Below are 27293 nucleotides of genomic sequence, written 5' to 3'. Positions count from 1 at the left end.
GGAAGTATTTGTTTACATTGTATCAAAGATTATAATCATATTACTTATCAGGCAGATAATTGTAATTCATTACACGTATTGAAATCTGAACAGTATACCGTTACGACTATCTTGCCTTTTGTGAGACGACTGGTTCCTCAGGTGGGGCTACTATAAATACACGTTTCATTTGTTAAAATTATACTTTTCTACATTTAAATCAATTATTTATTTCCAACATTGACAAATATCAAATGGAATTTATTATTGTTGTACACCTACAAAAGTCTTCATACAATTTTACTTCCAATATAAGTATAGATACGCTAAACCTTTCATGAGAGTAGGATGATGCATATTTAAAATAAAACAGATTTATTTTTTTTTATTGAATATTCGAATATATTCGAATACTTTCATTGAATATTCTAATATGAATTATTGACAAAATTGACATCCCTAATTTTATTATTATTGTTTTTTTTTTATGGTTTGGGGTGGATTAATTAGGGCTCTAGCTATTAATGACTGTGAAGTATTGAACCGCATTAGATAAATGATAGGAATGAGTTCAAAATATGGCTTTGCCCATACACTGTGTACATTGGGGGGTGGGGGGGGGGGGGGGTTGAGAGTAAAGAGTTCAAGCTATGGTTGCAAAAATTCAAAAGTTCAGTGGAGGGATTGAAAATATGATGACTGTGAAATATGGATACCCCATCCCCACCCCTGTAGTTAAATTGTTAAAATGGGGGAGGGGTGAGTTATGGTTCTGTTACACATTAAACCCCAATTTGATTTCAGTGGTTAAGAGGATTGGGTTCAAGATATTATAGTTGTGATATATTGATGGTCTCCTTTTTTGCCCACGGATCAAAAGATCACGGGGGTATATTGTTTTTGTCCTGTTTGTCTGTGACTGTTGTCAACTTTAACCTTGCCCATAACTTTTAGATAGTTGGAGCTATGAGTTTCATATTTCACGTGTATTCCTTGCGACAAGACCATTCTTTTGGTACCATCATATTAGACCTCTTGAACTTGGAGTTTGACCCACTTTTGCAAAATTTTATGAGACTTGAACCTTGGCCATAACTTCTAAACAGTTGGTGCTTGGGGGTTTAAACTTCACATGTGTATTCTGTGTGACAAGACCTTCCTTTGGATACCAACAACTTTGACCTTTTGACCTTGACCTTGGAGTTTGACTTACTTTTGAAAAACTTTAACCTTGGCCATAACTTTTGAACAAATGCTTGGGGTTTCAAACTTTATATGTGTATTTCTTGTGACAAGACCTTCCTCTGGATACCAACCATTTGACCATTTGACATTGACCTAGGAGTTTGACCTACTTTTGAAAAACTTTAACCTTGGCTATAACTTTTGAGTGGTTGGTGCTAGGGCTTTCATACTTCACATATGTAATCCTTGTGAGTTGTGACATCACCTTTCTTTGGATACCAACCACTTTGACCTTGACATAGGAGTTTGACCTACTTTACAAAAACTTTAACATTGGCCATAAATTTTGAATGGTTGATGCTAGGGCCTTCATACTTCACATATATAATCCTTGTGACAAGACCTTCCTTTGGATACAAACAATTTTGACCTTGACCTTGACGTTTTACTTACTTTTAAAAAACTTTTGAACAGTTGCAGCTAGGGCTTTCAAATTTCACAGGTATATTCCTCAAGACAAGACCTTTCTTTAGGTACCAACATTTTCTTATCTTTTGGCCTGGATTTTGACTTGCATTTGAGAAACTTTAATCTTTGCCATAAGCTGTCATACGGGGGCATCAGTGTTTCACAAACGCATCTTGTTTTATTAATGTAGATTGTGAGGAATGTAATCGGGAACATGAAGGTGACTGTCCAGTACATGGTCCACTGTTAGTGGTCAGTGATACAGAGGTAAGTAGATAAGAACATAAAGGTGACTGTCCAATTTACATATGTTCAACAGTGCTAATGGTGTGATACAGTGGTAAGTATAGTTGTAGGAACACAAAGGTGACTGTCCAATACATATGGTCCACTGTTAGTGGTCAATGATACGGGGGTAAGATGTAGGAATTTAACATGAAGATGAGTGTCCAATATATATGGTCCACTGTTAGTGGTCAGTCATACAGAGGTGAGGTGTACAGGGTTAATTTATCACAGCTATATAATTATAATTTGTAGTTTAAGATAATCTTAAAGTCTAGCTGTGATTCATATTGTGAAGTAATTGGTTACTGATACTCTCATATTTCATGTGAATATGTCAATATTGCATTGCTAAATATTCAGAGAGTTTGGAATTATTTTGTAAGGGAGATAATAAAGATGTTACAATTTAATGATAATTAATTATATTCTCATGAAGTCATCACATTTTCACAAATTCAAAAACTATCTTTTATATTCCGTTTGAACCATACACTTTTATAACTATATTTGCAAATTAACTGGCCAGGGAAGTCTTATTAAAGAGCAAGAGCCACTTAATTGGGGCCTTTTTGGCCCTGAGAATTTCTGACAAATCGGAACTGCTCAGTTTTGATTGAAAATGCAGTATTTATAACTTGGACCCTTGGTGACTGTGTATCTATTGAACATGACGTAATTTTCTCTCTAGTCAATGATTATGACGTCATAAAATGTGTCATTTTCCCCATATCTTGTTAATTCCATTAAAAATGGCCAAAATATGAGGTAGATTTTCAATATTTCATATAGAGCACAACCTCTGATCCAAAATATGCAATAACATAATGAAAGATCTGTTTCTGAAGATCACAAAACATGTTTTAATTTTTAGATCGTGGGCTGTGCTCATATTTTAATTCTTTGCTGAAGGTAGTCAAATACTCATGTTTTCTGCGAAATTCAAGAACATTGCATTTTCCCAAAGCCTGTTTTCCAATACCTGGATTCACAAAAAAAATTGTGTTATTTAGGAAATGAAAGCACCATGTCTCTACATTATTCTGATATATGAAATGGGACAGAGGGTGATAGTCAATTAATTGATATAAGGACAGGGCCATTTCATGCATAAAGTGAACCTAGCTCTTTGATTAATTTTTAGCAACCCCAAGGTATTCCTGACAGAGCCAAGAAAACCCTTCCAATCGGCCTCTCAGTAAGAGAGTCAAATATTTTCAATGCTGGACAAGGTGTATTTGCTGATAAATTTTTCCTGAAAAGAACCAGATTTGGTCCATATGAAGGAGAAGTAACTGAAAATCAGGACGAAGCCCAAGAAACTGGATATGCTTGGCAGGTATGTTGTTCAACCTCCAAACTCCAGGTTACGTCTAGCTGCAGATTTGTAGCTTAAATTGCTGGTCTGCAAAAAAATTGAGGTGGACAACAAGAGAGCAACTGTAAGAGCAACCCTTACTTTTTGAAAAAAAAATGTGTGCCATTTCTCAATTTATTTCTCCATATATTGAAACTGCCATCACAAAATACAATTAACCCTGTTGTCCTTGCATATTCTTTTAGTATTTTCTCAACAAAACATTCCCCATAACTTGTTAATAACCCTCCTGGGCCTGAAATAAAACCATCAAAAATTTCATCAATTTATACTATTATTTTGGGTGACAGACAATTTGGCCCAACAGGCTTTGTATCATATGCAGGGCTTAATTGACCCTTTTTTTGGTGCAGGGACCTGTGCCCTTTCAATTGGTAATTAAATACATGTACTGAAAAAAAAAATTGAAAATTTTTGAAATATTGATGAAATGTATGTTTTACTGTAAAATAATGACAATTATATTTTAAGCAATTATCTTCTATGCACATATTATATAATCTCAAAATTCAATACTTGTATTACCATTCTTTATCTGTATAACAAACTGCAAAATTTGAACTATTTTTGTTTACAACTGGTCAATTTCATTGTGTTATTTGCTTAGATATATAAAAAGGGCCAACCAAGTCATTTTGTGAATGCCTTTAAAGAACCCTGCAGTAACTGGATGAGATATGTCAACTGTGCTAGATCAGAAATAGAACAAAATCTAGTAGCCTTTCAGTACAAAGGACAGATATATTACAGATCTTTTAAAGACATTTCTGCAGGGACGGAACTCTTGGTATGGTACGGTCATGATTATGGGAAAGAACTAGGGATATTCAGAGAACACATAGATGTTACTCCAAAAATTGTGAATGGAGAGGGTAAGTTTATTATTCTGTATTTGCAATGGGAATGGGACATTTAAAAATTCTGAGAATTTGATATCAGCCTTTGAATGGAAGTTAATGTTTTTTGTATTATCGAATGACAAGGAAATACACAGTATTCTAATTTTAATACAATTAAGTCAAATCTTGTTATCTTGAACTCGATGAGACTGAGAAAAAACTTTGACATATAAGAGGGATTGAAAATCAGATATTGAGGGTAAAATTCTTAAAAGAAAAAGTACTTGGGACTTCCAAATCACTTCAAAATATCCATGGTATTTAAGATATCAGTGTTTGAGATACTGAAGTTCAACTGTAATTGGTCAGATAGTAATAAAAAGAAGCACAATGTGTAACGAAAATGCTAAGGTATAATTAAAGTATTAATGAAATTATAAGAAAAAAAATTGTATTTGTGTATTATTGTATGCATTAAGTTTCTTCTTTACTTGTAGAATTGTTCTGTTGTCCTTGGTGTCAAATGGGATTCAGCAGTAAAGAGTTTATGGAAAAACACTGTAAATATAAACATGGATACAGTTTGTTCAAGAATATTGAGCCATATACAGGACCTGATGGTAATAAGTTTTGTTTTCTTTGCTATCTAATTTTCATATAATGCTGGTTTGAATGCAAGACATTTTCTGAAATGGATAAATTTTAAAACAAAAATGAACTGAATTTACCTTTGTTAAAAAAAATAGAGAAAAAAAATTTAATACATGGATAATTTATCCCAAAAAATTATGTTTTTACTGCAGATATATTTCCTTGCCAATATTGCAAACTCTGCTTTAGTACCTCTGACTTTCTTAAAAGACATGTATTGCATTGCCGAAAGAAAGGAAAAGAAAATAATGTCTGTTCACATTTAATCAGACCCTTGGGGTTTCAGGTGAGTTTCCAATTATTTTTACAATTAACATAAAGATATAGATTGACTTTCCAAGTTGTGTCCAGGATTTTGAAATGTAATTAGATGAAATTTTCAGTGACTTTACATTTTTTTACCTAATGTGATTTACATTAACTTTAGACACATATCATAGTCGATGCTTTATTTAGTAATGCTTGTATGTTATAATACTGAATGAAAACTACATGTTGAAAAAGCAGAAGATAAAGTAAGAATTTATTATGATAAATCATCTACATCTATTTTTATGTACAAATTATCAAATAAGCATAGGAATATATATTAAAACAGAGGGTTTGGTAATAGGGACATGAAATAGAATACATGAAAATGGGAAGTACATATGTTTTTCTTTCAAAATCAGAAGTAGTGGGGGCCACACTAAAAGATATTAGTATCGAAATATTCCCAAATTTTGTATTTGAGTTCATTAGGATTATGGACCCAGGGATAGGGTGGGTCTAAAAACATGGAAAAATTTTTGCATAGTCTGTATATATATATATATATATATATATATATATATATATATATATATATATAGGATCTCCCATGATTTGTAGTTGGATATGATTTTTATCCAACGAGTTGTGTGTTTTTTATCCCCGAGCCTTGGCGAGGGGATAAAAACACACAACGAGTTGGATAAAAATCATATCCAACTACAAATCATGGGAGATTCTTTTTATCCCATGTTTAATACTTCACAACCAATGTTTTACACTGTTTTATACAGGACTCCACTTTATTTTACTTCATCGCGCTAACCCAAAAACCATTGTGACGTCACAACTGTGGATTATGAAAAAATTATCCAATGAGTCATATCCACGGGATAAAGGGGTAAACATGGGATAAATATATATATAATATATATATAAGGGGAAAAAACCCTCAAACAACAAATAAAACCATGTTAGTGATTATTTTGATTTTAAAGCATCCCCATTTTGTTTGGTTATTTCATGGTCCCTTGTAGCTAGAATGGGGCCATATCATAAAGAGTCAAATTTATTTAGTCTTTGGCATCCCTTTATTCAGCTCCTCAATTTTTTAAAAAAAATATTTTTTGGATTTCCAATATTTTGGCATGAGCATGTGGTCCACTGTCGAAATGCACATCTGGTGCATCCAAATTTGTATCATACAAGATTTACATTATATCCCCTGAGCTGAGGCCTCTGCTGGTGGACTGTTAGTCCCCAAGGGTCTCTACTGCCCAGTAGCTAAGTACTTGGTACTAGCTTGAAAATATGGATGTATATAAATCGCTTTGGTAAAATTTAGAAATTTATTTCAAAATCAAGGATTATCTCCCTCATGCATAGCTCTGATCCTTCAGTGTATTTGGCTCCAGTCTTTGGCACCCTTTTTAAAGCTCAATCTTCAAAGTTTTTTTAATTAAATATTTCGGATTTCCAAAGATTTGGCATGAGGATCACTGAAGAGACATAATTTGTTGAAATGCACATCTGGTGCATCAGAATTGGTTAAAGATTTACTTTGTTATAAGAAAGTTTTTATTGGGGGGGGGGGGGGGGGGGGAGGGAATTTAAACATCAGCAGAATGACATATGCTTACTCAGTTGAGCATTGTGATCATAAGGCCATGGGTATATTGTACATATTTTGTGGATGTCTAATAATGATGCTTAAGACTAAACTATATATATAAAACTAGAGTAAGTGTCATAATTATAAGAATAACTTGACTTTTATGGATAAAACGATATGTCATCCGATTTACCCACAAAATTATGTTCTAGTTTTGTATATAGATGATAAAACTCCGTTAAAAGCAATTCACAGTACATGTTGTTAAGTAATTAATTTGAAAAATTTACACAAGGAAAGGGGTTAAGTTTTAAAAAACAATCTCACAGATTTGTATATAAAGCATATTAGTTTAAAACTTAATGACCCAAATATACTGCTTTGTTTATTTTTATAGAAAGCTAAAGTCACGTTCTAGGTTTGGTTGTCAAGATCTCAAATTAAATTGTTAGGCCTCTGATTCTGGAGCTTCTTTCAATATTAGATATTTAAGTAACATGCCTATTATGGTATCATTTTTAAACATATATCGGGATATAAATACGGGTTGGTACGAGATCAAATTTACCATAAAGCCCTATTTGATCTTGTGAACCAACCCAGTAGCCAGATATATGTTTGAAAATGATACCTTATTTCTTAAATGTCATTGTACTCTACAACCATGTTAATAATGATTTCTTTATTATCCACATAGGTTGTAAGACAAGTGAAAAGGAGATTTTCAGATATCCTTACTGATACTCCAGTGTGCAAGAACATCACCATTGCTGACAGTATATCAAAACCTGCATATTCTGAGAAAAAGCATATTGAGGAGGAAGCTAAAATTCACGTAAAACTAACTAGAGGTAAACATCATGGTAAATGCAATTATTCTGAAAAATTATTCTCCTCTTCAAAAGAAAAACAAAGCGATCTAGTTCATGTAAAGAATACAACTGTGAATGACAAGATTACAAAATTTATTTCTGTAACAAATCCTTTTAAATGTACTGTTTGTGATAAGATGTTTATTCGGAGTGAAAATTTATACAGATATTTGTTAACACATACAGGTGATAAGCCATATAAATGTGATGTGTGTGGGAGGGCATTCAACCAGTCACAGAAATTACAAGGACACATGAGAACACATACAGGTGATAAGCCTTATAAATGTGACGTGTGTGGGAAGGCATTCAACCGGTTAGGTAACTTACAGAGACACATGAGAACACATACAGGTGATAAGCCTTATAAATGTGATGTGTGTGGGAAGGCATTCAACCGGTTAGGTAACTTACAGAGACACATGAGAACACATACAGGTGATAAGCCTTATAAATGTGATGTGTGTGGGAGGGCATTCAGCCAGTCAAGTCCCTTACAGAGTCACATGAGAACACATACAGGTGATAAGCCTTATAAATGTGATGTGTGTGGGAAGGCATTCAGCCAGTCAAGTCCCTTACAGAGTCACATGAGAACACATACAGGTGATAAGCCTTATAAATGTGATGTGTGTGGGAAGGCATTCAGCCAGTTAGGTCCCTTACAGAGTCACATGAGAACACATACAGGTGATAAGCCTTATAAATGTGATGTGTGTGGGAAGGCATTCAGCCAGTCAAGTCCCTTACAGAGTCACATGAGAACACATACAGGTGATAAGCCTTATAAATGTGATGTGTGTGGGAAGGCATTCAGCCAGTCAAGTCCCTTACAGAGACACATGAGGACACATACAGGTGATAAGCCTTATAAATGTGATGTGTGTGGGAAGGCATTCAGCCAGTTAGGTCCCTTACAGAGTCACATGAGAACACATACAGGTGATAAACCTTATAAATGTGATGTGTGTGGGAAGGCATTCTCTGATTCAAGTTCATTTCAAAAACACAAGAGGACACATACAGGTGATAGGTTTAAATGTAGTGTCAGTGGGAAGTTATATGGCCAGTCGGTAATTAGTTAATATATAGCAGAGATGCATGAGGATACACGGGAAAAACAGTCCAAATTTATATGCAGGTGCTTAATGATGACAATGAAATACTATTCTTGCAGAGACATGTAAGAAATTATGCAAGTTGCAACAGAACGAGCTACTTAGCTGAAGGACGTGTATATTTATTATATTTTGAGAAGAAATTTATTCCCATATATGAGATTTCTGATGAAATATGAGTTGTAAATAAACGGTTTAAATGAAACTTACAGGACCTTTGGACAAACATTCTTTATCTATGTCATTATGAATTAAATCAATTAGATTTTTCTTGAGCTAATTTCAAAATGAATGCATGCATGTCATGAGGTTAATCTAATTTTTCATGAGTTTACTTCTAGTATATATGTTTTATACAATTTTGTTTACTTTTGAAGATGTATGAAAATAATCATGTATATGTACAATTTCTTTTTCTTCTGAATTATTGTCACTAATAGTATAATTAATGCATGAGAATAGACACTTGATTTTAATATATATTGTTAATAACAATAAAACTTTCATCTAAAAGTAACTACGTAACTTAATCCTTGAAGAATTGTCGTAGTAGGAACTAATAAATACGCTAGACCTTAGAGTGTGTAATTATAATGCATGATCAAATATTCTTGTATTATAAAAAGCAGTGTCATTACAAACTCTGAATACAATTATCACATGGATATAGACATAGAACTACATTAATTTCATGAAAATTACAAACCGGTACTACATGTGAAGTTATTGTGGTACCATTTTACAAGTAAAGGTAGTTCAAAGCAGGTAATATTCAGTCACAATGAAAGCAAACGTACATGTAATACAGATAATAAGAATCAAACCCAAGGGATTAGGGTGGAATTTTAAACATGTGAAGGCCAACAAACTAAGAGAGGGTGGGGTTATATTAGTTGCAATAGTGTAGCCCTCTTCGATTTTTTTTTTGTTTGGGGGGGGGGGGGGCTCTCCCGAAAACATTAGATAAAAAATAATCGGCGAGAGCTACATTATTCTCAAGTAAGAAGTTTCTAAAGAATTTTCGAAACGGGAACCTGTATATTCCCTGTTCACAGAGAGAATTCAGAACATTTGACGCAAAATAATATGAATCACCCCTCTTGATTTGGGCAATTCTACACTAAACTGGTACTAATTTTTTGTACGAGATGAAAAATTTGATGTAACTTTCCTGTGTTTACCAGATTTAGTAAAATGAAGGGCGTGTTGAATATTTTGTATACGGTATTTGAGCGTGATTGATAAGACCCTATTTTTGGTTTTCAAGCACCTACTCGACTTCGACCAATAAAAACTTTTATGCTGCTTTAGTATATGCATGGCTACGGGGGGGGGGGGGGGGGGGGGAGTATAATACTAAAACATTTAGAAAGAATTTCTTTACAAGATCTAAAAAGGAATCCTCTCACAAGTTTGTTTTCAATTAGGGCCACCTACTCAAAGTTGTACATTTCTGTTAAGAATATATGTAAAATTTAATACGGTAGCAAGTACACTGACTTTTGTTTGGTCTCTGGTAGTTTTCTTCCAAACACTAAGACAGCTCTTACAAAGTGAAACAAGAGGAATTATATTTACATTTCACTGCACCTTATGATATGACACAGCCTCTTTTACATTATATTTGTTAAAATACTTTTTTTTAAATTTTGAAATTTTTATTTTCAAACTTTTTTTATTTAAAGGGGGTGGGGTGCATGTTGTTGAAACCTTTGGGGAAATATAAACACAGGGGGTTATCAAAAGTTCGGGGACTGGTGCTATAAAATCTATGTTATGTGAGATAGAACTGTCATATTTTCTATTTATCAACAAAAATACTTTAAAGTAGTCATAATGCAGATTTTTACTGATAAATAGAAAATATGTCAGAAAGATAGAACTACCAAATTTTCCTCACTTCCTAATACTGACTCGGATTGATGAGAACCAAAAATACAACTAGTACTTTTCAATTGACTGTGTCTTGCGTACCCGGCGCAACATTACTTACTTTGTCCTTGAGCACACAAGGCCAGTGAAGGCCTCACATTACATTTAGGTAATTTCACTTTATTATGAGTGACTTGAACATACATGTATTTATTTCTTAAATAAAAGTTAACATAAAAGGATTGGGCAGTCTTCTCCCAGCGCCTTTGATTTATGAGATCATTTTTGTTTTATTCATTTTTATTTTGTTTTATTTCTTGGATCGAATTTTGTACGCTCGCCAAACTTGTGTGTACATATATTGTCAAATTTAAAATCATTTAAACAGAAAACATAATAAAACGTTATCATGCCAGACCACGATTTTTTTTTTAATAATCCCTCGAACATGTCTCTAAATACTTTTTCATGTAACATTTACATCTGATATAATAGAAAAAATATCGAGACATATTTCTCTAACGAAAATAACCAGATCGATATATAAATTATTCAAAGTTATCTTTATTTAAAACAAATGTTAGTCAAACCAACATACAATCAATGAATCAATACCATTGATGCAATTAGACGTAGGGTATTAGTACATCTTTGAATTTGAAGTTGGCTGTCTATTACATCTGCAATAAAAGTCCAGATATTAAACCTCCTCCTACCTTGATCGTCTAGATCTCAGATATTCCACCGTCCCAAATGTCAAAGAATTCCTCCTAGGATCCGCTCCCGGGTTAACAAGGGATCCTCGTCGTGTATTTGATAACATTTTTTTTTAAATTTTAGGTCCGCAGGATAAAAAAAATTGTTCACAACTCTCTACTTCTCTATAAACTACCTGTTGTTTAGAAAACTGCCTTTAGTAACTTAAATATTCGGGTTTACATGTAATCAGAAACGATTGATTTCTTTCTCGAAATCGTCATTAAAATTTCCAGTGTGATGTGAATAATTTACTCCAGCTCATTTTTCTCTCCGAATCATACGCTCAAATGTTTGGTCAATTTCTACATAAAGAAGTCATCACATGTGAAAGCAATAGGACCCCTAGTTTACAAATGCAGGAAAATGTCCATTCCATTAAAGTTTGCCCGTCAGTTTGTTTGTCCAGTTTTGATAATGACCATACAGTGGTCAGTTTTATAGGTGTTTTATTGGGGCTATATGAACGGTCACCCGGCTTATAATGAAGTGGTGGAGATTCAGGCAGGTTATGAAGGATATATTGAAAAGTTTGAAGTATAGAACATAATTAAAGGTATCAGTTTCAAATATCAAATATACGTGTATTTTTCACCAAAATCACATCCTGTATGATCTGATCCGTTTTGATTTTATTAATTATTCGTTTATTCTCTCCGCAGAAACTTAAAATCCTATGAAATTTCAGAAACGACCCCTGTCACCCCTTAATGAAAAAATTACGTCTTTCTTCTCATGTTTCTTTTTTCCCCCGAAAATTGATCGACATTAATTTAAAATGATACACATTCTTGATATGCCTCGAGGTAATACTGACACTGCAGATCATGTAAGTTGATCATTTTCAAACATAATTGAATAGTATATAGCTGTGAGTGGAACAATTGAAAAAAATTGGACATATACGTATCTTTACGCTGAAGCAATGTGAGAAATTTACGTTTTTTAAACCTCAAAAAGGCATCAAATCAGTATATGAAACACATGCATAATGATAATGTAGATAAAAGTCCTATATTGTTATACTGTTTTCAAAAGTTTTTAGATGCGTTTGTTTTAGAAGTAAAGATAAATACAAGTAATTAATTGAAAGACGCTGTAAAAATTGAGAAACCCGGGGGGTGATCACATGTCAACATTCATGCGAATTGTTTTCAAAAAGAGATAGAGAATGGGATCCTTAAACTGCATGATGAATAATTTTTTTTTTCAAAATGAAATTTTTAAGTATTTTGATGGGGAACTGGGAATTATTACACTTAGATGTTTTTTGAATACTTGATACTCACCGTGCAAATGAAATCCTAGATTTGGCAGACGAGCGTGGAGTTTTAGTTCCGTGCCCTGGGGTGCTTTGTCCGGAGTTTGAATCAGATGAGGTGCGGGATCTGTTGACACTACTACTTCTCTTGGACGCAGACATAATCCATCAGTGACAAAATTTATTGTATAGACAACATACACTTCCAAAAAGACACAAAAATATAATTTTTTTATGAATGGCAGGAAAATATTTTTCTCTTTTCGATGCCAATGAAAAGTCTAGATCCGTTAATGCTTTTCACATTGTACTTTTTTCTCCTTCCTTTTAATAACACTAAAATGCTTCCCTTAAGATAGATAAAGGTAGTTAATCTATCTTTTTTTCATCTGATACAACGCAAACTCTTTTTCTGAATGAAATCTTACTGGAAAATTAAAAATTTTCATAAACCCATCTTCCTTCGTATCCTGTCTGCTTGAAAATGGTACTTTGCTGTGTATAGAAGCAGACATATATCTTAATGCCCTAATGAATTTATAATAATATTGACAAAGAAGGAAAAACAATGGATATAAACGAATATTCAGGAATCGATAGGGCGGGGAATTGTAGGTCGATTTTTCGCGCCACAGTTTCTAATCGAAACACGCGTCTCTATTGATTAGTCGCACTTGAAAAGGACAGATGTATTGTACTTTTGTAAGGTGTTGTAGTGCTTATATGTAATAATGTTTAATTAGTGGCGAAGAAATCGTTGAAAAAAGACAGTTGTAAAAATTGCAGATCAAGTTAGTAGACCCTCAAAGAGGGCAATATTCTCTCGATAATTTAAAAAATGGTATAAGAGGCAAGAGCTTAGAATCCTTGATTTGTCTTAGATGAGTCTTACATGTATGACAGCTACATTGGGTTAGTTTGATAAGAAATTCAGAAGACGAATATGTCTAACAGCCATTAGCCTTTCAATAAATACGGCTAACCCCAACAATTTTCGAATTATTTTGCCAGAAGACATTTTTTTATTTACCTGCTGTGTTAATGCTAGACTTTCTAGACTCAGAGTATGTGTCTTTATAATTTTTTAATATATATATTATATTTATAACATAAATGTTTGTAAATAATCTCAATTTATTTGTTATGACAATCATACTGTACACTATTCATTGTTTGTGTAACAAGAAGAAGATCTATTAAGAGGGCTGGGTGGATGTGGCCATTTTCAGACAATATTGATCTCCTTTAGAAGAAGAGCTCCATATAAAATATACAAAAATGATCAAATTTTAAAACTAAAATGTATGAAATTTTTGTTTGCCAAATGATAGTTGACAGCTTAAGATATCATATCTAAAATATTAAGTTATATCTGATGGTTAATTTGTTGACCCCCCAGCCTCCTTAAAGTTACACTCTGAGTCAATATCATGTGTTTCTTTTAAGATAATTACTTCATAAGGCTAAAGATTTATGAGAAATATGAATAAGGCGAAGTTTTGAGATCTCAACTGCACGGTAAAAGCAAGAAAAGACTGCAAAGTAAACAGTACATACAATGTAAGAAAAGTTAGAACGTCATAATTATATATTGAGCTTTGAAATTCCAAAAGAATGATAAATGTATTATGTTTGTTGTTTGTGTGCAAGCAAGCTTTAAGTACATTGTTCTTTTATATGTTATTTTTTTTAAAACGTTGCTATTTTTTTTTATCTATAACTCGCAATTCCTTTGTAAATAAAACAAAATGTGTTTGTGAAACACTGATGCCCCTGTATGGCAGTTAATGGCAAAGGTGAAAGTTTCAAGTTTTTCAAAAGTATGTCAAAGTTCAAGGTCAAAAGGTCAAGATTGTTGGTACCCAAAGAAAGGTCTTATGACAAAGAATACATATGTGTATCATGAAAGCCCTCTCTCTCTAACTGTTCAAAAGTAATGGCCAAGGTTAAAGTTTGGTAAAATTTTGCAAAAGTGGGTCAAACTCTGAAGTTTAAGGTCAAGAGGTCAAATATGTTTGTACCAAAGGAAAGATCTTGTCACAAGGAATACACGTATGAATTATGAAAGTCCTAGCTTTTACCATTCAAAAGTTATGGCTAAGTGTAAAGTTTTTGCAGATAAACAGACAGGCAGATAAGAAGGACGGACAGAATAAAAACTACATTCCCTGATTCTTAGATGTATAATTTTCTTTAAAACCTGATTATATTTTCTATGTTCTTCATTAAATATATAAACTAGTTTTGATGTAATTACCTAAGGACTTGAAGTTTGACCTAATTTTCAAATGCTAGAAACATGTCCATAGGACATGATTTCCCCGCTGAGGGTATATTAGTAATGCAACATATGAAAATTTGTATTAGTGTATGAAATTTGATGAGAATATCTTGAATAGTTTCTTTAATATTGAAATCTAAAAACTTGGATATAGATAATAAATTTTCACCAAATTTTATGTAAGTGCATAAGCTTAAATAAATACATCTTAAATGGTTTCTTTAAAACTAAGCAAAATTGAAATTTAAGAAAAGTGAGGTCAAGGTCACAGGAAAGTTCAAGGTCAAACATTTTGATGGAGTTAAATAGCTCTCACATATACGTATCAGCATATTAAGTTTGATAAAAATATTTAGAATGATTTATTCAAAACTGAGCTAAACACTAATTTAAGATAAATGAAGTTAAGGTAAAAGAAATGGTCAAGGTAAAAAATGTTTTATGCAGTTGAAAAGCTTACATCAGTATGCATTAGCATATGAAGTTTGATAAAATATTATGAATGGCAGGGCTCGAAATAATTGATGGCCCGCTTGTCTGGGGCCAGTGGATTTTCAATCTGGGCTAGTACATTGCAGAGGGCATGTGCCCTTTGGGTCAGCATTTTTTTTATGCATAATAAAAGTCATTCACAATAGGGCTAGTTAACTTCACAGGGTTGTGTGTCCCATCTTCTACTGTTTCTTGTTTTGTTAAGTTGTACTTCTAAGTATCACAATATAAAAAAAATTATTACTATTATTATTATGGTTTTGGGCCAGTCTTTTTAAAATCTACTGGCCCGGTGGGACAGTGAAAGTACTAAGCTGACCAGTAAAAATATAAGGCGATAGCCAAAGTGACCAGTAAACAAAAATAATTATTTCTAGCCCTGAATGGTTTCTTTAAAACTGAGTTAAACACAAATTGATGAAAGTGAGGTCAAGGTCAAATGAAAGGTCAGGGTCAAAATTTTGATTCAGTTGAATAGCTCCCATCAGTATGTATCAGCATATGAAGTTTGACACTAATTTAAGAAAATTGAGGTCAATGTCAGAGGAAAGGTCAAGGTCAAAAATGTTGATGCAGTTGAATAGCTCTCATAAGTATGCATCAGCATATGATGTTTGATAACACTATCCTGAATGGTTTCTTTTAAACTGAGCTAAACACTTACATGTATTTAAGAAAAGTGAGGTCAAAGGAATGGTCAAGGTCAAAAAATGTTAATGCAGTTTAATAGCTCTCATCAGTATGCATCAGCATATGATGTTTGATAACACTATCCTGAATGGTTTCTTTTAAACTGAGCTAAACACTTACATGTATTTAAGAAAAGTGAGGTCAAAGGAATGGTCAAGGTCAAAAAATGTTGATGCAGTTGAATAGCTCTTATCAGTATGTATCAGCATATGAAGTTTGATAAAAATATCTTGAATTGTTTCTTTAAAATTGAGCTAAAAAATAAGTTAAGAAAAGTGAGGTCAAGGTCAAATGAAAGGTCAAGGTCAAAAAATTGTTGATGCAGTTGGATAGCTCTTATCAGTATGTATCAGCATATGAAGTTTGATGAAATATCTTGAATGGTTTCTTTAAAACTGAACTAAATAATAATTTAGGAAAATGTGGTCAAGGTCAAAAAATGTTGATGCAGTTGAATAGCTCTCGTCAGTATGTATCAACATATGAAGTTTGATTACACTATCTTGAATGGTATCTTTAAAACTGGGCTAAACACTAATTTAGGAAAAGTGAGGTCGAGGTCAATGGAAAGGTCAAGGTAAAAAAATGTTGATGCAGTTGCATAGCTTTTATATGAAGTTTGATGAAAATATCTTGAACAGTTTCTTTGGAAATGAGCTTTGAACTGAGCTAAACGCAAAGCGTGACGGAAGGACAGACAGAAGGATGGAAGGACGGAAGACTGACATAACAAACACTATATGTCCTGGCCATATTCATGGCATAATTATCCTTGAAGGTAACTTTTGAAATATGTGTTTTCATAATTCAGATGTGCATTACCTGGGAGTATAGACTTTTCCGGATGTACTCTGATTTGATTTCAAGGTCATGAGGTCAAAAATCATAGTATATTCTTAAAGTTCTGCCACAGTAATGCGCATATGAAATATGAAAGCCATATCTTATCAATCATTGTGACCAAGTTCAAAGTTTTTGTTTTTGTTTTGTTTTTTTTTTTTGTTTTTTGTTTTTATGATAGACAAGCAGACCAATGTCCCAGCGATTTCGCGAAAGCGGGGACAGTTACTTTTTGATTTTGCCTTGGCAATAATCACATACATGTACACGATTGAGGTAAAATGCATCATCAATCAAATAAGTAATAAAGTCCTTAACATTCCATTTTTTATTAGGTCACCTGATTCACTCGTTATATTATAAAGTGAAAATGAATTAATGCTTTGAAATTCTTCTCCTCTGCTCTTGGGTATCAGGCAAACAAGCTAAATGCATGGTTATGATGAGAAAGGGTGAATTTTCCAACATTGTAAATTTTATGGCCCCTGGGTCAGAGGTTCTGGTGTTAGGGCGGGGCTGTATTGATTATACAGTTAAAATATCTTAATTTTTTTTTTTGAAAATCGTCTCTGCTCTTGGGTATACTGTAAACAAACTAAATACCCCTTCCCATATTGTGAATTTCGTGGCCCCTGGGTAAGAGGTTCTGGTGTTAGGGTGGGGGCTCTATTGATTACATAGTGAAATGCAATTCTTTGATAATCTTCTTTTCTGCTTCTGGGTATTATGTAAACAAACTAAGTGCATAGTTAAATAGTTATGATGAGCAAGGATGCCTATTCCAAATTTGTGAAATTAATGGCCACAGGGTTAATTTGTAATTATATAAAAAGAGTTTACAATAGGCACTCCCCAACCTGGGAGTGTATAAGTCGTTTTGATTTTCCGAATAATTAATAGTGGTAAAAGTGCATGATGAATAAAAATTGAAAAGTCGATCAATTGGTAAAAATTGTTTTGAATATGCTACATCTTAGAATGACATAAGAATATTTTTTTCTATATTGCCGTGCAGCGTAGCCTACTCTGCAGAAATCATCGACATCATCACGTGACAAATATCCAGGGTTCATCTTGAGATATGAATGTAAAAAAAAAAAAGCCTACTTCTTCATTTTGATGACAATAAATTCTGACTTTATTACACCAGTGAATCAATTTTATGAACAAATGCACTAAAATTTCTATTTATTCATTAATTATTTTTATTTTATTTTCTTTGAAGACAGCTTGAAATAAAAATGATCACTCTTTCAGGTTTGAAAATATCTTGCGCTTTCCTTGGATGCTCTATTGTGAAAGTACTTTTTGAAATGCTAAATTTTATTTTTGGCTGATTTGATGCTTTGCCTCAATTTGACTTGTTATATTATTGTTAAGATATTCAACTATTTTTCTAACTGTAACTTGCAATTGGCGATCTTTCATAACAAATAGCTCAACTAAGGTCACATCTCTTCCCCAGCTTGCTTTCACTGGGCAACAGAACAAAGATCATTTTAACCATTTCCCTTCCTTCATTAAAACAATCAATCCAATTTATGATTGAACTTCTGGCAAGTCTTTCGTCTTCATAAACCTTATACAAATTATTTTATGCTACTGTAAAGGAATTTCCACGATAGACGTTAAACTTTACAACCGTTCGTTGTTCGAGTACGACTGAGTCAATCATTTTTTGTCACAAGTCACATATTGACGTCATTTTCACATTGTGACGTCACAAACATGGAGGTAAAACATTGCATAACATCTGCTATTTATAGAACGTGTGCCAAATTTTACTCTGATCTGAATTGAAGTTTTGTAAATATACAGATAGTTCGTGATTTGATCACCCCTCGTATAGTAATTTCTTTGAAAATATTCTTTTCTGGACCTGTTTATAAAGCAAAGAAACTAAGTATTCCAGAATTGTGTTTTGTGGCCCCTGGGTCAGATATTCTGGTGTAAGGGTGAGAATCTATTGATAATTATATAATTATTATATAGTCAAATTGTATTAATTCTAATATTTTTAAAACTTGTGGTCCCAGGGTCAGGGGTTCTGGTGTTACAGTGGGGAGAGGGGGCTGTTTAGATAATATATTAAAGCTGTGTCATTCTTTAATTCTTTGAAATCTTCAGCATAGTTTTGATTAGTGAGGGTACCTTTTCCAAATTTGTGAATTTCATGACCCTGGATCATGGGATCTGGTGTTAGGGTTGGACTGTGTTGAATCTGTAGTGAAGATGCATGATTTCTTTGAAAATTTTCTCGACCCTTGGCATCTCAGAGGCAGTCAGAGGCAGGGTAAATATTTTAATAAGCAAGGGTATTAATGAATCCATTACATTGTTGTATTATACTCAGGTGACTGTCAAGGCCCTTGGGTCTCTTTTATCAGTATACAAGTATTGGATTTATTAGCCAAAGTTTATTAATGCATAGTGATGCGCAGTGAAAAAGTCCGTTAGTATCATGGCTGTAGGAACGGGTGCAAGTTAAAACGGCACTTGGTGAAAACGGCACTTCGGAAATATGCAAAACGGCACTAGCGGATAGTCAAAATGGCACTTTTTTTATTTTGAGAATTTGATTATGATTATACTGAAAATGGCACTTTAAATTACATTTATAGTAATAAATATGTATATTATTATTGATAAAAATGAAAAAAAAATAGAAGAAAAAAATAGACTAATTCCTTTGAAAAGTAATATTATTTTATACAGTAGATAAATTGTGTAATGTGTTACTTTATTAATTATCTTTCAATTATTTTCTTTAAAATAAATAAATCAAAATTAATTTTCCTTTGAAATTTTAATTGGTATTGCTATCAAAATAACATGTTTGCTAAACAGTCTTTTTTGGAATAATCAAAGGATTTAATAAGTAGCTAGTGATTGCATAATTACGGAGGTAATGATGAGACACTGCCAGAGATTTGAGGTTGGTGTACCCCGTACACCATTATACACCGAAGAAAAGAAGAAGAAAGATGGGTAAGTTAAGTTAGTTAAGAATTATATAGTTTTTAGTTTAAACCATATTTTATTTGAAAATGACAAGCAGAAGATACAGATAAGTAGTACAAAAATCATAAAGGATTCGGAAACAAGTTTAAAAACTTATACTAATCCGTTTCCTTATTATTATGATAAAGATGACAGACCCTTATTAGATAGCTACATAACACGGTTTGAAGCTGCTAAAAAAATATTTGAAATTGACATACATGTTAAGTTAGAAATCATGTCGATTCACACAAATGAATGACGTTCTAATTATACAGAAGAAGTCTAATGGATTTGTACAATATGTATGTATGAGAGAGAAAAAAGCGACAAAATATGGTTGAATTTACATGAAAAATAATTAAAGAACAAATGCAGGAGATTTACAGCAATAACAGATATTAATTCAAAATTAGGAAGAAAAATAACACTGAGAGAAAAAAAATAAAAATGACGCTTGCTACACACACTTAAGAGAATATACACAAGAACATACCCACGGGAGAGGGAGTAGTGAATAGATACTAAGGAAAAACTGATTAAATAAATCTCTTGGTAGCTACAATATATTTTTGGACAGATTTAAAGATTGCAACATTTTCTGCTAGTGGTAGATTTTGGTCACCAAATAGTAATATATTGGTGCTGATGTCATGAGGAAGTGAGTATATAAATCTATCTCTGAGATTTTCAAAATAAGGACAATGTAGGAGGAAATGTTCAGAAGTTTCAATCTCGCCACAATTACAGTTTGGGCTGCTGACAATATTTCGAGAAAATAAATGACTTTTTAGTGAGCTACAATCAAGTCGTAATCTTGTGTGTAATATCTGTTCCTTGCGTTTACCAGTATAATAATATTGAGGGGGTTTACGATTTGCATTGTTGGCATTTAAATAACGTTTTAAATTTGACAACGAAGGGTTTTGTTTGATAGAATCGGGCAATTCGTTCCAGAGCTTGATGGTTGATGGGATGAAGGAGTTACTATAGTGGTCAGTTCTACATTTGACTTGCTTGATGTTACACTTTTGTCTAGTGGAATGATTGTGTATATCTTGATTTTGTGGTGGGACTAGATCCGAAAGGTATTGAGGAGTTTGGCTGTAGACCATTTTGTGGAACTGTATAATTTTATGTTTATATCTCCTATCTTTTAAAGATTCCCGACCAGTCTCCTGATAAAGACTATGAAGACTTGCAAGTTTCGTAGAGCCGGTTACTATGCGAGCGGCCTCAATATTGATATGTTCGATTTTATTGACAAGATCACTGGACATATTATCCCATATAACGTCACCATATTCGAGTAGCGGTCTAACGTAAGAAAAATACAAATTTTCAAGCGATTTTCTATCAATAAGAAATTTAAGTTTTCTTAGTAGATGAAGACGTTGAGATGCTTTCAGAAGGGTTGATTGTATGTGCAAATCCCAGTGGCCATTTTTTGAAAAATGTATTCCAAGGTGTTTGTGACTTTCCACATTTTCGATTATTTGGCTATTCAGATAAAGCGGGGGATGTGTGATGGGAATGCGTTTATTGCTAAATAATAAACATTCGGTTTTTGAGGGGTTGAAATCGACCAACCATTGCTTAGCCCACGCACTTATCTTATCAAGGTCATTGTTTAATATCTGACTGGCTGTTCAAGCATTATCAACTACTGTATACAGGGTTGTATCGTCTGCAAACAATTTAATTACACAATTAATTCCACATACAATATCATTTATGTAAATGAGAAATAACAGAGGACCAAGAATAGATCCCTGGGGTACACCAGCTTTGATACTACCCCAGGCTGATGAGGTGGAGTTAAGTATTACTCTTTGCTCCCTATTTGTAAGATAACTTTTAAACCATTTAAGCAAATTCCCGTTTATCCCTGCTGTTCTGAGTTTAAACAGGAGACCCTCATGCCATACTCTATCAAAGGCTTTACTTATATCACAAAAAACAGCTCTTACTTCTTTTCCGGAATCCAGTGCTTTGCCTATGTCATTAGATATATCGAGTAATTGATTTATTGTAGAGTCACCTGGAATAAAACCTGACTGGTTTGGACAAAAGAAATTATTGTTTATAGTTTTTATATACAAGATTATGAAAATGTTACGGTAGTTTGAAGATGCATTTTATTCAGAACACATTATGTGTATGTATGCGAAAATAGTAGTGTACTAGCTGACATAAATGGTGTTTTTGTCATACTTCAACATATTCTAAGTAGTGTGTCATGTTAACAACTATTTAGTTTGTCAAAATTTCAATTAAGAATCTGGTACATTCAATTTCTCTTTAGTTTATATACAATGCTTAAAATTTCAATTTGGTGGTTATTTTTTTTTAATTCACCCATGTACTTGAAGCACAAAAAAAGACTCGAAACGATTAATTAAATTACATTGTACATGTGAATATTTAAAAATGAATATTTTTTTTACAGACAACTGTTTACATTGCAAATCCACTGTTCGCACCAGACAAGAGGCTATTCAGTGTGACAAATGTGATTTATGGCAGCATAGAACATCCAATACTGGTGAGTTCTGTTTATCAGTTATGTCTTAATCATAATTTTTATTTCATCTATAAAAAATTGCTTTTGAATAATATGATGATATCACTGAGCAGCCAGCAGAAGTTGATGAGAGCATCGAGCAGCCAGCAGAAGTTGATGAGAGCATCGAGCAGCCAGCAGAAGTTGACGAAAGCATCGAGCAGCCAGCAGAAGTTGATGAGAGCATCGAGCAGCCAGCAGCAGTCGATGCTACTTTTCACGTCTCCTTGGGATCCTCTTTTGCAGATCCTGACCATCAGCCTAGATTGGTAAGAACTACGCACGCTAACTCCCGATTCCCGCCTACATTTTACACCCATTTAATTCAATACTAATGGTAATTTGTCCAAAAAATATTTGTTGAATGCAAAGAAGAGTTCAATGGTAATTGATTGATAATTTTAATACCACTGTTAAATAGTAAATTACTCTTAATTCCAGCTCTTTTTATAAGGGGGGGTGGACGTTGTTTTCCATTGAAATCAGGCTTGAAAGCATCAGCATATTTTAAAATGTTCTTGGATATGGATAAATGTTCTTTAAATCCTTCTTTATGATTTACGCATATAAAATTAAACATATGTAATTGATAAAATACAACGTTTAAGTTGTAAACGCCTTCGAAATTGGTGAAAAAATGAGCATTTTTGTCGTTTTTTGTCTGTAAACATATGTTCCCCCCTGTGAAACACAAAAAGCTTTGGTATGAATTTGTGAAATAACAATCCATATTACCTGTAAAAAGGAATTTTTGTTTTACGGGGGGGGGGGGGGGGAGATGTTTTAAAAATATTTTCCGTTTTCCATTGATTTCTATAGTGAAAAACACAAGTTTTACCAAAATTATAGAGTTATCTCTCTTCGTTTTCCCAAATAAGTCATGTTTAATGGAAATTCATATAAATATCTATATAAATATGAAAAATCATTCAAATATATTAACTTTTGAAAATTGACTTGAAGGTAGGCGGGAGAACAATACTATCGTTCGCAGTTCTTTATTATTAATTTTAAACATAATAAATTGTTTTAACAAATATAGCTAACATCTCTAACATTTTATCTTATGAAAAAAATCAACAAATCCAAATAATTGAAAAATCATTCAAAACAGTTTTGGAACAGACTTAAATAATCTCAAAGTTTACATGCAACTGTCCTTTCAATCCAAACTAATATTATTTTTTTACCTTTCTTAGGACCAGTCCATCAAAGTTGATAGGTCATTTAATGTCCCAGAGCCTTTACTCGAGGATTCCATTGAGGAAGAGTCCTTGCATGTGTCCATCAATGAGGATCACCCCCCAGAGTACCACTTGGTGGAGAATGGCAGCAACAAGGGGAAGCGAAAACTTGTGGACTCAGAGGGGTTTTCATACACAGTAAAGGTAATTTAAGCATATACTCAACTAATTTAATGCATTTTCAATTAAAAGGTCTAAAATTTTGTTTTTTGTTAAGAAAATTGTGAATGAATATGTGACTAATGTGGTTTATTTACTATTTCTCTTATTGCAGAATGAGAAGGATGAGCATGTCCTTTGGAGGTGTTCAAAACGAACCAAAACAGTTTCATGCCCAGCCACCAATTATGATGCAAGTAGAGTACTTATATATTTATATTTATAAATATTTTCCTTTAAAAATACACATGTATATAAAGTCATTTTAGTTATGAATTGTTGTAAATAAAAACCCAAATTATTAAGAAATGACAACCATAAAACAGCAAATAAACGATTTATGAAGTGATGTCCTTACCCTTCCTTCCCCCTGAGCACATCGAGGAAACCTTCAACAGACTTGATGCCAGGGCACCAGAGGCAATCCAGCCAATCATGGACTACGTATACCACACCTGGATAAGGAGTACCATCTTTCCCATAGACCACTGGAGTGTGTTTATGACGTCCATAAGAACGAACAACGATGTGGAGGGGTGGCATAACCGTTTCAACACCAGTGTAGCCACAAGAGGACCAGTGCCATTCTATCATCTCATCCAGGAGTTGTATGCAGAGACTATGGAAATCCCTATGCAGCTCAGATTGGTGGCAGAGGGAAAACTTCAGCGATTTCAGCGGAAAAGGAGTAGGCAAATTCAAGGGAAATTGTTCAGACTATGGGAGCGTTATTGCGAGAGGAGCTTATCTGCCAGTCATCTGCTCCAGGAATGTGCTATGGTGTATGGACCCCCTGCCCAGTAATATGGATGTGTCTGTATTTGGACTCTTGAAGTTCCATTTCCAAGACTGTGCTGTGATGATGTGATACGTGTTGTGCGTGATATGATTGTTGTTGTATGATGTTGTATGATGTATACATAAATATATATGTTTGCAATACATGTACTAATTATTAGTTTTGTTTTGTAAACTCTGATGTATATTGATTGTATGATTTTTCTTAAGATAAGTTACATGTACTATTAACTATGATATATGTCATACAAAATAAAGCTTAATTTTATTATTTAAAATAATATCTGCTATCATTTTATGTACTGGGAGATAAAGATTTAAAAATAGGTCTATTTATGACTGTCCTGCAAAAAAATAATGATGCTGATGCTGTTATTGCTTATGATCTTGTTTTTGAAAATAAAGTAATATTTAAAAACAAAGCTGTTATTTCTTACAAAAAAAAAATGGGACTAGAAGATGAGGATATGGATATCTCAAGAAAAGTCAAGAACAAAAGACTTTCAGAATTGGTATTTATGTATGAATCTTTGGGGGAATGTTATTGTAAACACAGGATCATATAGACTCTTATCTTTTATATCACATAGATTTCTTATACAGTATTTACATGAATTGTATTCTTAGAAAAAAAATGGATATGCAACCCTCCCCCCCTAAAAAAAAAAAAACAAAAAACAAAAACAATATCATATATTTACACACACACATATTTCAGTTTATAGATACTTTTTTCTCTAAGTGCCGTTTTCACTAAGTGCCGTTTTCACCAAGTGCCGTTTTGCATATTCCAGGTGCTGTTTTCACCAGGTGCCATTTTCACTAGGTACCGTTCGAACTATAATTCGTAGGAACAAGTTGGGGGGGGGGGGGGGGGCACGGCCCAATAATTTTGCCTAATTTTGCCGATATATAGAATACTATAGAAAACATAGCTACTATATGCTTGTGCCCCCTCAATAAAAACGTCTGATGACCTTTTTCTCTTGGTTGCTTGTCAAGGAATTTTTGGTAGTTGATAGTGCCTCCAACTGAAAATAATTGTTAGAAAATTGTTAGAAAGTACATAATTTTTCAATTCATGTGTACTTCAGTCTTTACTACTAATGTATTTTGCATTTTTTCATATTCTATCTTATAAACATTAAGTTTGAAAATGCATGTGCATTAATTGTCATTTTAATGTTGATGCCCCCTTCCACAGTATATATATGTGTATGTATGTATATGTATGTGTGTGTGTATATGTATATATATATATATGTGTGTATATATATATATATATATATATATATATATATATATATATATATATATATATATATATATATATATACATACATATACATACATTGAAGAGTCATATGTCTATTTTATGTATATGTTTATATAGGTGCATGTACCGGTATGTCTAAATGATTTTTTTTTCTTTCTCTCTTTTTCTTTCAACTATATTTTAGGCCTTTCTCTTGTAAGTTTGTTCTCTTTATGCTCATTTGGGCACTGAATTAGTAATAAAACATATCTTATCTTATCTTATCTATATGGTTGCATGTGTCCTCCCCCCACCCCCAACTGAAATTGCTTCCTATGGGCCTGAGTTTAAACAAATAATGTGCACAGTGGCATGCAAAGAGAGGGATATATCGATGAAGGTAGGTATAACACTCCAAATACAGAATATTCTTTGTAGTTTGAATACTGTGGATATCAATAAACTGGACTTCCTGTTTACGACATTATTTCTTGAAATGTGCTCCTCATGTGTTCATACAGTTACTCAACATGACTGAAGTCTTGCTTCTAAAGAGATTATTTTTGAACGACCGAGTGTTAGAATGGTCATCAGAAGAGTGTAGGAGAATTATCGATCACGGCCAAAAATTCAAAGAAAAGCCTGTATCCCAGATAGCATGACTATGTTGGGCCAACGTTGGTAAATGGTTGTACAGTTGGCGAATGGTTGGCGTTGGCTAAAGAACGTTGGACCAACGTTGGACCAATGTTACCATGTCAATCTTTTCTTCAGTAGTCAACCATGTCGGGATTCTTACGTTTGCCCAACGATGGTCCAACATTAAGCGACTCCTTTTTGCTATATTTTCTACGGAAGTTGGATTCTAAAGTTGGCCCAGCGTTGGCCCAACATTTGTAATACAACATTAACAAACTTGATTATTTAATCTGGTAACAGTATGTTTGGCCAGTGTTAGCATGTGTTTTCTCTACATTGGTCCAACGTTGTCCCATCATCGCACTGCGAACTATAGGACGATGTGTATATATAAAAAATGTAAATTGGGAGTATTACGTTGGGTCATTGTCGGCCCAATGTTTGCTAAGCCATTAAAAGATGCATGGTTATTTAAGCTGGTAACAGTATGTTGGTCCAGCGTTGGCCCAATGTTAGCATGAACATGATCACTGTGTGACATAATATGCTGGCCAAACCGAGGTGCATTTCGGTTTCATTAAAAAAAAAAACTGGCTGTTAAAAGAGAAGATTTTTTTTAATTACTCACTGAATTTTGGTTTAAATTGAATTGAAAAAATTCTACCAGAACCCAATTATGAAAAATAGCAATCAAATCATTATTAAAGATTATAGTAATGTACGAAAACTGCAAGTAGAAGTTTGATTCCACACAATAAATAGAGTTGTAGATTTTATATTTAGTATCTTGGAACTAAAGTGTTGTGT

General features: G+C 33.2%; 1 protein-coding gene across 2 annotated transcripts in view; it reads left to right on the top strand.

Moving 5' to 3' along the window:
• The window catches only part of LOC133179827 (zinc finger protein 678-like), a 29330-nt gene extending 20368 nt beyond the window's left edge, over nt 1–8962 (top strand). Inside the window, exons 6-12 of one of the 2 annotated variants that reach the window (XM_061314507.1) lie at nt 1823–1899; nt 3062–3256; nt 3903–4167; nt 4632–4754; nt 4938–5071; nt 7344–7497; nt 7705–8962. In XM_061314507.1, coding sequence (XP_061170491.1) covers nt 1823–1899; nt 3062–3256; nt 3903–4167; nt 4632–4754; nt 4938–5071; nt 7344–7497; nt 7705–8603 — 1847 coding nt within the window. In that variant the 3' untranslated portion in view covers nt 8604–8962. Of the gene's footprint in view, nt 1–1822; nt 1900–3061; nt 3257–3902; nt 4168–4631; nt 4755–4937; nt 5072–7343; nt 7510–7704 lie in introns of both variants that reach the window. The other variant, XM_061314505.1, reaches the window with a different exon arrangement.
• Nucleotides 8963–27293: the final 18331 nt, after the last annotated feature.

This window comes from Saccostrea echinata, unplaced genomic scaffold (assembly GCF_033153115.1).
Source record: "Saccostrea echinata isolate AGI-Se365-2 ecotype Australia unplaced genomic scaffold, CSIRO_AGI_Sech_v1 ptg000005l, whole genome shotgun sequence".
NCBI classification, from domain to species: Eukaryota; Metazoa; Mollusca; class Bivalvia; order Ostreida; family Ostreidae; genus Saccostrea; species Saccostrea echinata.
This window is presented reverse-complemented; position numbering and strand designations above follow the sequence as displayed.